General features: G+C 39.0%; 1 protein-coding gene across 6 annotated transcripts in view; it reads right to left on the reverse strand.

Moving 5' to 3' along the window:
• The window catches only part of GPSM2 (G protein signaling modulator 2), a 34,765-nt gene extending 19,472 nt beyond the window's left edge, over nucleotides 1-15,293 (reverse strand). For 2 of the 6 annotated variants that reach the window (XR_014549556.1, XM_083620300.1), the window contains exons 1-2: nucleotides 14,996-15,247; nucleotides 5,501-5,803 (exon numbers count right to left, since the gene is read on the reverse strand). Coding sequence is in view for 3 of the 6 variants with exons in the window: in XM_083620300.1 (XP_083476426.1) it covers nucleotides 5,501-5,604 (104 nt within the window). In the remaining 3 variants the exon portion in view is untranslated. Of the gene's footprint in view, nucleotides 1-5,500; nucleotides 5,804-9,781; nucleotides 9,844-14,995 lie in introns of those variants that run through there. The other 4 variants (XM_083620298.1, XM_083620297.1, XM_083620299.1 and 1 more) reach the window with 4 other exon arrangements.
• Between the last annotated feature and the right edge of the window lie 99 nt (nucleotides 15,294-15,392).

Consider the following 15,392-nt stretch of genomic DNA (forward strand, 5'->3'; position numbering starts at 1 on the left):
TCCATGATTACTTAAAAATCAAGATTCTGGCCTGAATTTCCAGAACAGGCAAGTTAACAAGTTAGGTGATATTGTATTAACATGTGGAGTATTTATAGGTTTTTTAAAAAAACAACAACGCAACAAGGGTCTTTTCATTTAGAAAGCATAATCCTTGCACACAAGCCCCTAATGTGTCATTCTGGTGTTCAATAATGTTTAGGTTCTCAGCTCTTACCCAGCCAACTTTCACACATAAATATTCTTGGATTCAACCTTTACAGGAGGGAGAAAGAACGAGTTATTCGTGCCAGTTGGACTGCAGTTCTCTTGGGTACAATTCAGCCAGCAGGAATTCCTTCCTCATTCCCTGCCTGAACTATTTGGGAGAAGCCTGGAAAGACAGACCATGGAAATCTTTCATCCCTCTTTCTCTGGCTTCTAAAGAGCTCGGCCTGTTAAGTGGGTTAAAGCCAATACTTAATACCAGGTCAGAACACTGAGCATATTATCGCAGAGGAAAAAGGAAAAAGGTGGGGAGCAAGATGTAATTACATATAATAATGTCTAGAAAACAGGCAAGAAGACTAAAAATCCAAGTTCCTTGCACTACAGGCTTTACTTGAAGCCCATGTGAGAATCACAGAGGCAGCGGGGGGAACCTTACAGACTATCCAGTCAACTTCCTTGCTCAAGACAAGAAATCCTGAGTAAGAGCATCCCCAATATATGTTCTGCTTGAAAAACTACAGCTAAAGCTCACCATCCATCTAGGTAATTTGTTCCAATGCTGAACTGCTCTGAAAATGTTCAACTGAAATCTACCTTCCATTAGATTAGTCCATTAGATCCAGCCCTACCTCATTTTATGCAACTGCCCCTCAGGTATTTGAACAGTGCTATCATGTGTCTCCCCAAGCCCAAATCTTCTCTTCAGACTAAACACCCTCAGTTGTTTTTTCTTTAGAGAACTTGCCTTCCACACCCCTGACTATATCTGTAGTTGTCCATTGAACCTATTGCAATTTGTCCAGATGTTCAATGTGTGACTGACTACAATCCAGAGATCCTTTTCACGTTTTTCTGCCAAGCCAGGAATCCTCTATTCTTTACACATGCATTTGGTTCCCAGCAGAACTTTGCATATACCTTGGTGGAATTTGATTTTGTATGTTTCAGTCAGTTTTCCATTCCATCAAGAACATTTTAGGTTTACTACTGTATTCTGAGGAGTTAGCTAACCTTCCCAGTTTTCTGTCATCCTCAAATTTGAAAACTAGTTAATACACCCTTTCGTCTAAGTCACACATAAAAGTCTGAAGAATTCCAGGCCTAAAACAAGGACTTGCTGCACCCCACTTGAAACCAGATTTGAATATATCATTCCAACCAGTTGTAAATCCACATAACAAAACTATCCTCTAGCAAACAGTGAATCAGTTTACTATCCAAAATATCACGAGGAACAAATTAGTTGAATCCTACCCATATATTCACAACAAGATGACTGTTAACATTATGAAGCATATAGTCCAGCAGTTAGGACTACAGAAATACACAGAACACACAAAAAGCATTTAAAAAGTGATATGCAGCATTTTACCCATACTAGAAAAACTGGAGCATGAAATCACATAAGCAGTTAGTACGGTACAGCACCTGACTACGTTAATAAATAGTGCAATTATTTTAAATACCATCCAAACGTTATATAGGTTGTCAACTGGCAACATAAACCCCAATTTTGTATATACCAAATAACATATATTTCTTCAATATCATGCAACAGGACCTTTTAGAATTTCTAGTCAAAACAACTGCAGAATTAATGCACCACAGACTATATGTAGTAAGAAACTACCAAAAGTATACTGTACCTCTTAGCCTTTGAAACTCCGCAGCCTAAACACAAGGATATGATAGACATTCTTAGCTTTTGTTAAAAAAAATAGTGTACGCCTATTAGTCAGGAATCGTACAAAATAAATCTTATATTTCGTTTGTAAGTCTAGTGTCTCATGTTGGCCAGCCATACCATAGATTTGGAAACTTGCCAAAATATCTTAAACAGAACTAAAAGCCAACTTCTTTCATTTTGTTACAACGCTGTCTAGCCAGCATAATTTAACTAAAAACAAAATTGCCTACAACAGTATGTAACACCACCACAACAAAAGAATTAAGACACGCTATTGGGTAATCTTACCTAATCCTATCCCCTCCAAAGAGGTTCTCTCCGGGCACTTCATGTTGAATGTCACATTCAATTAACTTGACATTTAGAAATTATAGCGCTCATCAACATGTAGAGGTTTTCCTATCACTTAGCATGATAAATTTATGGTTATCCTTTCTTAAATTTTCATTTTAAGTAATGGGTAGAGTTTGATTTTTAATATAGATTTTAAAGCACAGAATTTTAAAGCAGAATTTTATGAAAATTATATTATAAGCACAAAGTGGCTTAAGGATAGATGGACACAATACTGGAAGTATTTTTATGACTCAAGAGCAGAGCTTGCAGGGATGCAGAGATGAAGTGTTTACTGTTACAAAGGGATAACAGCAAATAACTCCAGCTCAATTGTGCGAAGGCAATTTTTTGGTATGCCATACTGGAGATCAAAGCAGCTTTGGGAAGAAAAGCTATTTACAGATATCTCATTGGATCTAAAAGCTGGACCTTAACTGAGGTGAGATACAACTTGCTTTTAATTACAGGAACAGCATTAGCAGCTGAGCAAACGCTTTACAACTGCACTATGCCTGTTTTTAAAACCTTATGAAATGTTTAAAAAATGCTCATTATGCAAAAAAAAAAAAAAAAAAACAAGTGGGAGGGAGCAATATATACATTTTTAGGAATTCATCAAATAGTCACAAGAAAAGCAGTTTCATATTTTCACTATCTCTTCCAGTACTCAATAAAAGGATATATTGTTAAGGATGCTGATTGGGGGAAAAGATAACTCTCCTGGTTTGTACATTTCAAGATAAATAATGTCCTGGCTTATCATATGACAGTTTTTTAGATTCTGTGTAAATATTTCCAACATATTGCTGCTTAATCTTAATGTTTTTGGTTCTACATATAATCAACAGAATCATTCTTCTCTGAACAAAATGTTTCTCAAATTTAATTTTCAATTTTGGTCTCATAAATCACAACACATTGCCTATTTTGCCTCCATTCCTTTTAGAATTTCTCCATCTTTTCTTTTTTAAGCTTCTAAATTCTTATAAAATGCTTTTTTCCTTCATTCTTTTAAATGCAGGGAGCTGGTACATCTGAGTAATAATTTAGTCCTAAATTATTTTAAGCAACTGTGGGAAAGAATGTGAATGCTAGCAAGTGTCTTTGTTTCCCAACCAGTACCATGCATGCACCTTAAGTCAGGGATGAGCAAACTTCAGGCTTGCAGGATATACTTCATTTTTTACATAATCTCCAAGAGCCAACCAGAGCCATGTGCAAAAGCATGTATTTAGAACTAAAGAATCCTGACCCCAGGGATTTATTTCTGAGACCAGAGCTTAGCTCACAGTTCTTCCAAAGAAAACCCCATTCTTGATAACCTCAGCTGCTCCAGCTTTGTTAATTTCAACAGGGTAATGGGTAGGGGTGTGTGTCATTTTAGTGTTGCTGTTGATAAATAATCAGGAGTCAGAAATCCCTGCTGATCAACTGGAAAACACCCAGAGAGCTACTAGAAGATAGTGGTCAACTTTCTGTCCACCTCTATATTAAGCTACCAATAAACTGGGCCATATTTGCTGTTTAAGATGCAATAGAAGTATTTGAGAATGATTTGCACTTTCTATCCCTGCACTGTCATTATGTCCAAAAGATAATGTTTGCATCTACCCACATGCAGAGGTGCATAAGCTCGATGAGCAAAAATGTACAGATTTTAAACATGTTGGAAAATAATTAGTGCAAGCTATTTGCACTTTCTATTTATTCCATTATCTCTGTCAAACCAAAAGCTTCTCTAAGTGTCTACTGTATTCCTTTCACATTTCTATTTTTCTTCTTCTCCTGACCTTTAAAGAGAAAACACTTTTCAGTTTTCTAAAAGATTTTAAAAGATTCCCATTTATGTGTCTTTCCCATCATTTCTTTCCTCTTCTGTTAATAAAGTTTTTACCAAATATAGGTGCCTAATGTCATGTCTTGATAAACATATGCATATTTTTACTGAACTTAGTAAAAAGAAACTTCTATCTTTCGACTTGTCTTTAGACACTTGATTTTCATCACATGCAGCTAAACCTACATTTGAGTAAATGTAGAGTTCAGAGTTTCTGACTGGTATACTGTTTGTTGCTAAAGGAGCTATATCTGTTTTTCATTTTCTGTATGGAGAATAAAAAAGTAATAGCTAAGTAAAATGCAAATGGGTCATATACATCTAGAAGGAAAGGAGCCATGTAGCCATCCTTTTCTAAGCATTTGATCCAGTGGTTCATGTGGCAAGGTACAGAATCAGATGCATACAATTGGTCTTTCTAGAATAATTCTGTTCATTTCATAAAGAAGGATAATTACTTGCTTGGCCAGCCGTCTTTCTTCATTTCTGCTGCTATTACTGCATGGTTATTTCCCACACTCGCCCCTTTAGCACTGAGACTGACCATCACCAAAAAAACCTCACTGTTTTCTATTCAGAGGGAACACAACCCATTTCTATAAGCAGCTTTCTTGATTTTCTCTCTTTAAGAGAACTGCCACAGTAGATACTACATAGCAAGGAAGGAATAAGGAGCAAAAAAAAGCAAATGAGTGGCTCTCACCTGAATACCTATTTGCTATACCCAGACAAGTTGTGAGAAGCACCAACAAACAAATATATGTTCCATATATAAATATATGTTGTTTAGAACAGATCCATGTATTATCTTTCATTCAAGAAGGAAAATCAGAAGAATTAAAACAGAAGGGGTTTGATCCTGACCAAGTTAGTTGTACTGGAGTCCCACTGAAGTCAACTGAGTTAGTGATAACCTAACTAACTTGGTCTGAATGCAACACAAGATTCACAGAAAGCTCTTTTCAATAAAAATATTGCCAAGTATTTTCTATCTGAGTGTGCAACAGACATTGCTGTTGTGGGTGGAAACCACTGGAGAAAACACTTTGGCTGTCCCATGCTCAGGGGCTACCCAAATTTCTGAACACATAGTTGGCTGACTCCCTTATGTTGTGGGTCCCACCAAACAGCTGGCTGTAAGGTGTTTGGAAACCAATGCACAAGGGATTTTGACAAGGTGGCAGGGGCAACCTACCTGTCAATCCTCTGACACCAAATCACTGTCAGACAGGTTATCCCACCCACTATCTAAGTTGGTCCTTGGAAGTGGGACCAGATAAAGATCTGACCAACAAAGCCAAAGAAGTTCCCCACCACTGTGCTAAAAAAAGGATCTATGAAGTCTTTTGAAAAAGTAACATGCAATTTACTTGCCTTGTTTTGCTAACCTTTTAAAAGTATATATTAAAAAAATTAGTAAGCATGCTTACCTGTAACGAACATGAAATGAATGACCTTCACACATGTTTAACAAAACATTTTCTTCCATTGAGTTGCATGATGAGTAGGAAAGACAATTGCTAGTATGTTGCATGCAGGGCAGCCAGTAGGTTATGAGGAAGTGCTTTACGACAAAGTCCCAGTTAGTGTATTAGCAAATTGGAGTCAATAAATTGTATGTTCTTGTTGCAGTAGTCTTCTTTAGTAACAAAAAAGAAGCTCCTTGTCAGATACCACTTAAATGTTCAGAAATAAGATGATGGGCTGTATCTGTGGCTGAATCTGTTGTATTTCTGCAAAGGGAACAAAATATGCTATTGTTTCAAACTATGTATTTATCATCACAACAATCCACAGCCAATGAAAAAAGAAGTGTAACTCTGTTGAGCAATCTTAAACAAATAATGCAAATAGGGGGTGTTTGTTTTATAAGTCAATTTTCATCTTATATTTTGTTTTCAGGTTGGATACCCAAGTACAAAAATACATAAACCGCTCAATAATTGTGACTAGCACACACAACTATGCACCCATGCCCTTTTTTTCATAACTAAATATAAGTCATCATTTAAGAGAATTTCTTGGTTCATACTTCAGTTCTAGCTCAAGATGCCAAATACAGTACAGATACCATTTTATCATTTGGTTTACTTGTGACAGTTTCAATTCTAGTTGAATTCTAGACGTGCTTATTTTGAAAAAAACAACCCACCAATTTCAATTAGATTTACTTTCAAGGATGCAGCTTTAGATTCAGCTTTACATGTTACCCTGAAAAGCAGCCTACAACTGAGTTTACAACTGACTCAAAAGGTATTTTAATCACTTGATGGTTATTTCATTTATTAGGATTCTTGCTGAAATTATTGTTTTGCTTCTATTCAAGATAATCATTTTCTTTACAGATGAACTATGCCACAGTCAGATAGGATTAGAATGATAAAAGTTAACAAAGCCATAGCATGTGAAATAAAATAAAATGAAATAAAATCTAACAGGGCAATAAAATCTAATTCATGCTGCTAGTTCTAAATCGTTGTAACCAGGCTTAAAACTGTTCTGAGGGAGAAGGATTTTCTAACTAAGCCAGATGGTTCATAGTTGGCTTCCTCATTTGTCCTCCAGATGAGGCTGGTAGCAGCAGAGACGAAATGCTGGACTTATGTTATGTTCCTCTCCAGACTCCCAGGTGTTCCTGCTGCTAGTGCTGATCTTACAGCTAGAGCTCAACAAACACAGAACTCTTTAGCATTTCCCAGGTGATTTTCATATTTGTGCATCATGAAATGGACAGTAAAAAAAAGGGGGGGGTTCAGAAATCACCAGAAGAACAATTCTGCTACTAATAGAATGAACAAATATAATGCTGACTGGTGACAGAGAAGAGCTCATCATTTTGGCAGCATTTAGAGCTGTATATTAAGCCAGGAATAAGTGTCATGCTACACTCTCCCCCCCCTTGCACACTGACTCTGGTGCTTATATTGTGGTCTGTTTAGACTAAATTTTCCCATTACATTCTAGTTTCGTATCACAGCTGTGAGTCCATGATTAAATATTTCAGACATAATAGGAAATGGTGAGTTGTTTAAACCACAATTCAATTTCCAAACTTGATGTATGAGATAGGAGCAAGCATGTGGGCATGATGCTAATTTCTGGTTTATGAACTATACAGTGGATGCTTGGGTTGCGAATGTGATCCATGCGGGATGCACGTTCGCAACCTGCAGCATTCGCAACCCGCATCTGCGCACGTGCGGGTTGCGATTTGGCGCTTCTGTGCATGCGCAAAGCGCAATTTAGCACTTCTGCGCATGCGTGGCCGCCGAAACCCGGAAGTAACCCGTTCCAGTACTTCCATGTTTTGGCAGTCCGCAACCTGAAAAAACGCAACCTGAAGCGTCTGTAACCCGAGGTATGACTGTACAGCAAAGGTTGTCAAATAGTTTATGAAGAAAGATTGTGAAACAGTTGAGAAACTCTTGTTGGTCCTCTATTTTATTATTTCTCCCCTTGACAGAAATAGAGGTAATTTTGATCAGGGGTCAATTACTAAACAACGCTTTAGATTGAGGCTCATTATTTTCAAAATATTTCCTAAGAATTTACCAGTTAAAAGTTATTTGTGGCTTTGACAGAGGCTCAGGATTTTAATAATAATAATAAATAGTGGTATTCAACTAATTTGTACTCATAGCGGGCCCATTGTAATTAATGGTCCTAACTTAGTCATATTCATCAACTTCAACAGGTTAATTCTGAATAAAACTTAAATACTACCCACAATGTTGGTTTTGACAATCACAAAAAATTTAAAATATGAGTTGTGTGTGCTTTGATTTGTTGAAAAAATAAGTTTAGTAGGTGATACACTGAAACCCCCAGCAATTTTCAAGTGATCCATGCAACAACAAAGTCTAAAAAACCACTAAACAATAAGCTGATTTAGTTGGAGTTACATTCAAACAGTTACAAGAAGAAAATGTTACAATACAATCAATGTTTTAGCTCTCATAAGACTAGGTCCAGGAAACTAGTTTGCGCTAGCCCAGTGGAATATTTTATTTGACCCTCTTTCAATGGCTAATTCCCATGCCAAGTAACAAAACGTTTTTAAAATGCCACTCAGTTTCAAAAGAAGTTTGTTGCATAGCACTGAGGGCTGCTGTTCAAGAAAAATAAGTCTAAAGTCCTGCTCAAGCTCATGGAACAAGTTTAATTATTTTCTGAATCTCAGCCAATAAAAAAGGTTGTGTAGGGAATTGGGTGTAACTAAAAATAAGTACAAATGTGAATTATAAACATATTACAAAAAAGTTATATTCAAAGCATCTATGCAAGTGGATATAATATTGGTAGTCTCACTCCACCACAAAATGTAAGCAAAAGTCAGCAGTTAAGATACCAATTTACTTTCCCAACAAGTATTCCATAAGTTTCCTCTAGCATAACCCGATATAGTACTATAGCTAGAAAACCAGGAGCAAACTCCAAAATACTGCAACACTTTGTCCTAGGTTCATTTTAATACCAGAGTTGTTAAAACAACCAAGAATGTGTGAACAATCATGCCCACTTGAGAGTTCTAGCCCTCAAATCACAAATCTTCATCTCTAACTTAACCAAAACAGATTTTCAAAATTATTCAAAAGATTTGAAGCCAATATACTATAGAGTGCTTCCCAAAACCAAACTACCTGTTCAAATGTCAAAATTGAAACTGCACATTTAATAATGTGATGAGATGACAGATGACTATGCAATCCCATTATAAGCAAAATTAAATACCTCTCATAAAATCACTACTGAAGATAAACATGCTTCACATTTTGTACACAACCCAGGCAAAATATAGCACTTTTAAATTCCTGTATGCTCAGTAAGGAGCTATTTCCAATGAAGTCAGACTTAAATGTACTTTATTAGTGGCATTTCCAAATTTTTGTCTATGAAGGTAGGCTGAATGTTACAGCACATTGGCATCTAGGCCAGATGTTAGATTATGTTGTGAACAGCCATCTCCAATATTTCAGATTTTTATAACTTTATCTGGAATTTAAACATTGACTAGATCATAATGAGCTCACTATTCAGTTCTCTAGTTTACAATAAAATAACTATATAAGCAATAACATTCACCACTGAGAACAGCAATATTCAAAAGCAGCAATAAAACCATATAGGAAAGGATTACCCACTTTTTATAAACACAAGTTTAGATATTTGTGCTTCTTTAATTTGGATCTTTCAGTGTCTATGGAACTCCCTGCAACAATAACTCAGAGATCTTCAATGTGATCCCTTTCCTCTGCCACCCATTCTCTTAGAATGCTTTTAAAACCTCATTGCGGATATAATATGCTTAAGCATGAGACTTGCACCAACACGGAAGGAAGAATGAACCATTAACTACAATTATTAAAGAGATACTTTGTACATAAAGGAAATTTTGGGGGCTTTCATGTACTTTATAAATTTCTAAGGACTCAAGAGACATTATTGCTGACAGTAGCCTCCAATAGGATTTTACCTCCAGAAAAAATATTTTACAACCCACTTCAGCTACTGGGTACAATCTGCCTCTGGCACCAAAGCCTCAGCTGACTGCTTGGACAGTTTAGCTGCTTTCAAAAACTTACGGAAACTTTTTAGTAAGAAGCATTTTTTGCCCAACACCTGCTCACTTCTTCTGATCTTCACCAGCAAAATATAGTTATCACACCAAGAAGTAACAGTTTAATATTCAAGCTTCGGCTATCCAACTTCACCTCTATCCAACGCCACCTTTCTCTGCTGGCCTTTACCTCAAACCTCCATCAACTGATTTTTTCAAATGATGTTATTTCTCCACAGTGACAGTTAACTGCCCTTTCTTCACTGACTAGAACCTCCAGCCAATCAGAGACTGTAATTTGCCACACCAATCAAACGGAATCTACCTGATCCAGACTCATCTTCTCTGACCCCCCCCCAATCTTTCAGACATGTCACCTGGTTACTAAACAGGCTTGCAACAGAGCAACAGCACATGGCCTTGAATTTTGACAGTTAAAACTGACATCTTGTTCAGAGGCAAATACACTGGTACCTCGGGTTACATACGCTTCAGGCTCCGCTAACCCAGAAATATTACCTCGGGTTATGAACTTTGCTTCAGGATGAGAACAGAAATCACGTGGCGGCGGCAGCGGCAGGAGGCCCCATTAGCTAAAGTGGTGCTTCAGGTTAAGAAGTTTCAGGTTAAGAACAGACCTCCGGAACGAATTAAGTTCTTAACCCGAGGTACCACTGTATCCTCTTATTGACAAGACAAGTTACAATTCTCATGGTATAGTGTGGCTTTCTTAAAGAGTAGTAACATAGCCATCACCTTCAAGTCAACCAGGACTACCTCCTCTCAGAAGCATGCATTACTTCTGACCCGTTCAGTCAATGCTGCTTTAAGCTGAGGTTGGATGACCATCTGTCATCATGTATCATATAGTTGAGATTCCTGCATTGCAGGGGGTCGGATTAGATGACCCTCAGGGTTCACTTCCAACTCTATAATAACTCCTTCTGCCACGGAGAAGACCACACGTGCTTTCAAGCACCCTGTCTCCTTAAGCTTCAATTACAGAAGCTGATCACTGACCAGTTATAATTACTTCCCAAGCAGGATACCATAAGTGGCTCTGCCCCTTCACACCTTAGGGTTCCTTTTGAGATATGGTGGGCTCATGCATAATGGGGAAATCTTCCAAAATTAGGTGGATCCTCCCCCACTTGATTTGGGATTCCCCCCTGTCCCAAGAGCCCCCAGGTCCCATCCCAAATTGTTCAAGAAGACCTCGCAAGCACTAAGCTAAAAAGCACTGTAACTAAAAGCATAGCACCCACACACGATGCTAACTTCTTCAAACTCCTCAGGAACAAGCTCAGGAAACACACACACAATCAGGGATGCACGGCAACATCTTGTTGTGGGGGGACCAATTTGAATAAACTAACAGTGGTCTAATAATGAATCTTCTTGAAGCCAAAACCCCTGCACAAGAGGGATGTATCAGAAGACTCAGGTAAAGCTCAAAGTTTGCAGATGTACAAGTTTTGCTAAAAGAAAAGCCTCTAAATGGGAGATATAAAAAAAAAAAACAGTCGCATAAGGGCTGAATATGCCCAGTATCCACAGAATGCTGGGTGGGGATAGTGGTATGGAAAATCCTCAAAGGTGACATAGCTGCTAGTCTGGCCTCATGGAGAGCTATACAACACACTAACATTTTGTTGTTTTAAAGTGTCATTATCAGTTGATGCTGTTGAAACTTTTGTAAACTACTCACTGCCACCCCTGTGGTCCAAATGCTGCTTACCACCACTCCTTCTGTTATTTATATATTAAAAATATGCACATTAATTGCATTCATGCAATTGACATAATGCCTAATCCGGCCCTAAACTAGCATGGAATTAATTCTAAATTAGCACTTTGCTCATTAATGTCCCCAGAGCGTATTTGAACTAGGGAGACAACATCAACAGTACAACACAGGGATCATTTAATGAAGTCAATTCAACCAGAAATTCAAGGCTGAAACGTTCAAACAAAGAGCATCCAAAAGAACATGCAGTATCTCTCAATTAGTCCTGCTTCTCTACAGCAAACTTGTAACACACAGAGGCATTATTGTTTAGTGTCTTGAAATTACACCAGGAGGTGTTGCCATCACGTATTTAAAGTTCCCTCCAGCTTTACCGTGGATAGAATGAATAATAATGCCAACATTTTAAAAATGCCAACATTGAAAAACTAACAGAAACATATGGGCTACCGTAACATAAATAATGATATTCAGGAGACGGAATTAATGTGTTTTATTAATTCTTATTCAGCCAGATTCACATGTAGCCTGACAGCAAAATGCTATTTCTCAGCATCAGTTCCATTACTATAAAATGGAACAACCCCCCTCAAGTGCCCTCCAAGAATTGTGAGGACAAGCAAGAAAAAGACCATGCACAAAGATGGAGCTAAGCATACCTAAGGCAACTACATTCAATAGGCTTAGGAATGGTCAACAGTGTGTTGGATTGTGACCAAAGGCTATAAACCACTTGGCACATTATGATAAATGAATAATTGTAAGTAGGAGTAATGAAGACTAGCTCTACCATTATTATTTTTTAATAAACACGTGTTTAATAACTAAATTTTAAACTAATGTGATACGTACTGTCAATATGACTCCCATTTATATTTCAATTAGGAGATTTCAAGCTTGGCTTGCAACACGTTTGTGGTTTTTTTAACACTGCCAAACAGCTACATTTAAAAAAATAATAATAAAATTTCCCCATAAAAAGTGAAAAAGACTTTTCTATCTCTGCTTCAGCTACCACTCAACATTTTTAGTTTTTTGCAGCAGTATGTAGTTGGACTGGACCCTCAGCAAAGCTGTGTCATAGACTGTGGGAAGTTTGTTCCTAAAGTCACATACTGTATTCCTTAGTACACAGTTTTCCAAACTTTTCATGTTGGTGACACACTTTTTAGATATGCATCATTCAGCGACACAGTAATTCAGTTTTACTAGCAAACCAGAGGTTAAACTAACCCCTTTCCAGCCCCGGGAGGAGTGCGGGAAGTGTTCGCACAACACACCTACGTACTGTAGCTGGCACACTAACCTGTCGCGACACAGTGTTTAGAAAGCTCTGCCTCAGTACATAACTCCATATTTTAATATTCAATGAAAACCTGTTTTGTAGGTAGTAAGCAAACGGAAGTTAAACAATACATTTAAAAATGTTCATTTTGACAGCCGCTTTAAGTTGGGCTATTTGACGGATTGATTACCCCCACCTGAACCTGATTGTGCCCAAAGATCAACTGGACTACTATTAAGATCCATTAGACTGGCAGGCACTAGAGCTTTCTCTGTCATGGCCCCGCAGTAGGTAACCTACATGATGCCCAAAGGCAACATCACACCTGCCAGTTTCTCCTATGGTGCCCACAAAAGGTATCTGTAAATATCCACTAAAAAATCCACAGTAAGTACAAAAAATGTTTGCTCTTCATGCTCAGGTACACTGGCTGAGCCTCTCCTACACTAAACACACCCTGAAACATGCCCATATTTCATTGGATGCCAGGATTGCACAACTACCCTCCCATCCATTCTGAACAGAGAAGTGCAAAGAGCTTCTCTCTTCCCCCACTGTTGGAGGTGTTTCTCTGCACGACTTAGCGGTCCTGTCTTTTTCTGGGTTTTTTGATATGCCAACCATTTTGTATTATGCCATGGCCTCATAGCATCCATTTTGTGACTGGCACCAGTGCATTTTCTCAAAATTCCAAATATGCCCCGTCCCAAAAAAGTTTGCAAGGCAACCCTAATGAATCTAATCTGTGAAACTTCCTCCCAAGGGATTTACAGTTAGCCCCATTCTGGTCTCCAAAAGGGCTAAAGTCTTACTTATTTTGTATGACTAGATGATCTTTTTGAACATTCTTATTGGTTTATTATTAGATTTACTGATCAGTATTAATTTTTGTTCTGGTTCAAAATGTGGTGTAAATTGTCATTTCTGATATTTGCAATTTGTATTTTTAAATGAGGTTATGTTACTGAAACTATTTTATCTTTTAATATTTGTAGCCTCCTAGACAGGACTTCATCCTGAAAGGCAGCCTAAAAAAATTAAAACAAGAAACCAATAGGATATTTTCATATTGAATTATGATGTGCTAACAGTCCATCTCCTAATAAATTATTCCCGTAAGCAATCTTTGAAGCTGGTTTAGGTTATATAAACATATGTAAAAATAAAGTTGTTTAAACCCTGGACCTGAAGAGCCTCGTCAAGGAGGAGAGAGCATTTCCAAAGGAGATTCCTACCATCTTCAGAAGCAACTTTTCAGGGGGCTCAAGTGGTTATTATGGGGATGCCAGTAAATTCCAAATATGGATGAGGTCCAATAATTGCCTCATTGACTGGCAATGGCACACCTGCTTTTTACTTATGGTTCTTGAACAGATGGCAAGTGAGTTCAGCTCCCTGTGGTTCACCTACAATTATTTCTGTATGCTTGGATGAAATGCTACCCATATAAATTGAATTAAAGCACTGAAAATAATACTAATCCAGTACTGAACAACACAATATAAATAAGAACACACTTGTTGAAATAGTTGCAGAGTATTTAATCCTTTTTTTATACACAGGCACAAGCAACTTCATTTAGGGAAAATGACAACCACCTATAACACTCCATTCCTGCAATGAAACAATCTGAAGGATAGTGCATCCAACGAAGGCATACTGCCCAATTATTCTTGTTCAGGTGCTGAAGTAGGTCCTCTTTATGCCCAAAATACCACACAGAGACTGGGATATTTGTATGCAACTTTAAGCAAAGATGAATAGGGAGTTTCAAGGAGGCAACCCAAGTGGCATCCAATACAGAGGGATGGCAGAACCTGAAAAGTACAAGGGAGGGAAAGCAGGCCTACAGCTGAATACCTAAACTGATGGCAGAAGCCCCCAACTTTTCTCCCACACAAGAGGGAACCTCGTTTCGCTGCTTGTCTGTATCTGGTATTCCGAGGGTTGCCTTGCTTCTCTTACCTAGCCCTAGAGACATCTCCACGGAGGTACTTGCGGCCAGCTTGCTGGAAAGCTCCCTCACACCTGGCGCTGATTATAATATATATATACTGTATATCGACAAGAAGCTCCGCTTTCAGCCAAGGGCTTCACGCGGATCGATGCCTGACCCCGTAAGGATTTCCTCAAAATGGCTCCCCTTAAAAAAAAAGAAAAACCCCGACTCTGTATTCTCCTCACAAACAAGCACCGTAGCTGCTCCGTCGTGTTTTCGCCTCGCCGCCGCCGCGCGGGTCTCAGTCAGTGGATTCCTCGCCCTTCCCCACAAAGGACCCCCCTCCCGCTCTTGTGAAGTCCCCCCCCCGGCCATTAGCAGCGCCCCCCCACGTTACCGGGCTAGGGGGAGCCCCCGAAGGAGGGCGGGCGACTTCCACTCTTCCCTCAGGAAAGCTTCATCCACCCGGAGCAGCTTGCCAGGCCTCCTCGAGCTCGGCGCTCGCCCCGTCCGACGCCTCCCGGCCCCTTCGAGGGTAAGGCACTAAAGGGGACCCGCCGAGAAGCTCGGTGGCTCAAAGCAGCAGCGCCCCGAAAGGGAGGGGCGCCCCCACCCCACGCGAGCGCACTCTCACACACAAACACGCTTCGCTCTGAACCGTCCCAGCCAATAGCAATGCACCATCGAGCTCCCTTCGCCCCGCCCCAACCAACCCCCACCATGCTTTTGCCTGCTTGGTTGAGTGACGGGAAAAGGGGTGGGAGGGAAAAACTGCCGCCCGCGAGCGCATGCGC

Source organism: Podarcis filfolensis (assembly GCF_964270895.1).
Source record: "Podarcis filfolensis genome assembly, chromosome: 6".
Taxonomy (NCBI): Eukaryota; Metazoa; Chordata; class Lepidosauria; order Squamata; family Lacertidae; genus Podarcis; species Podarcis filfolensis.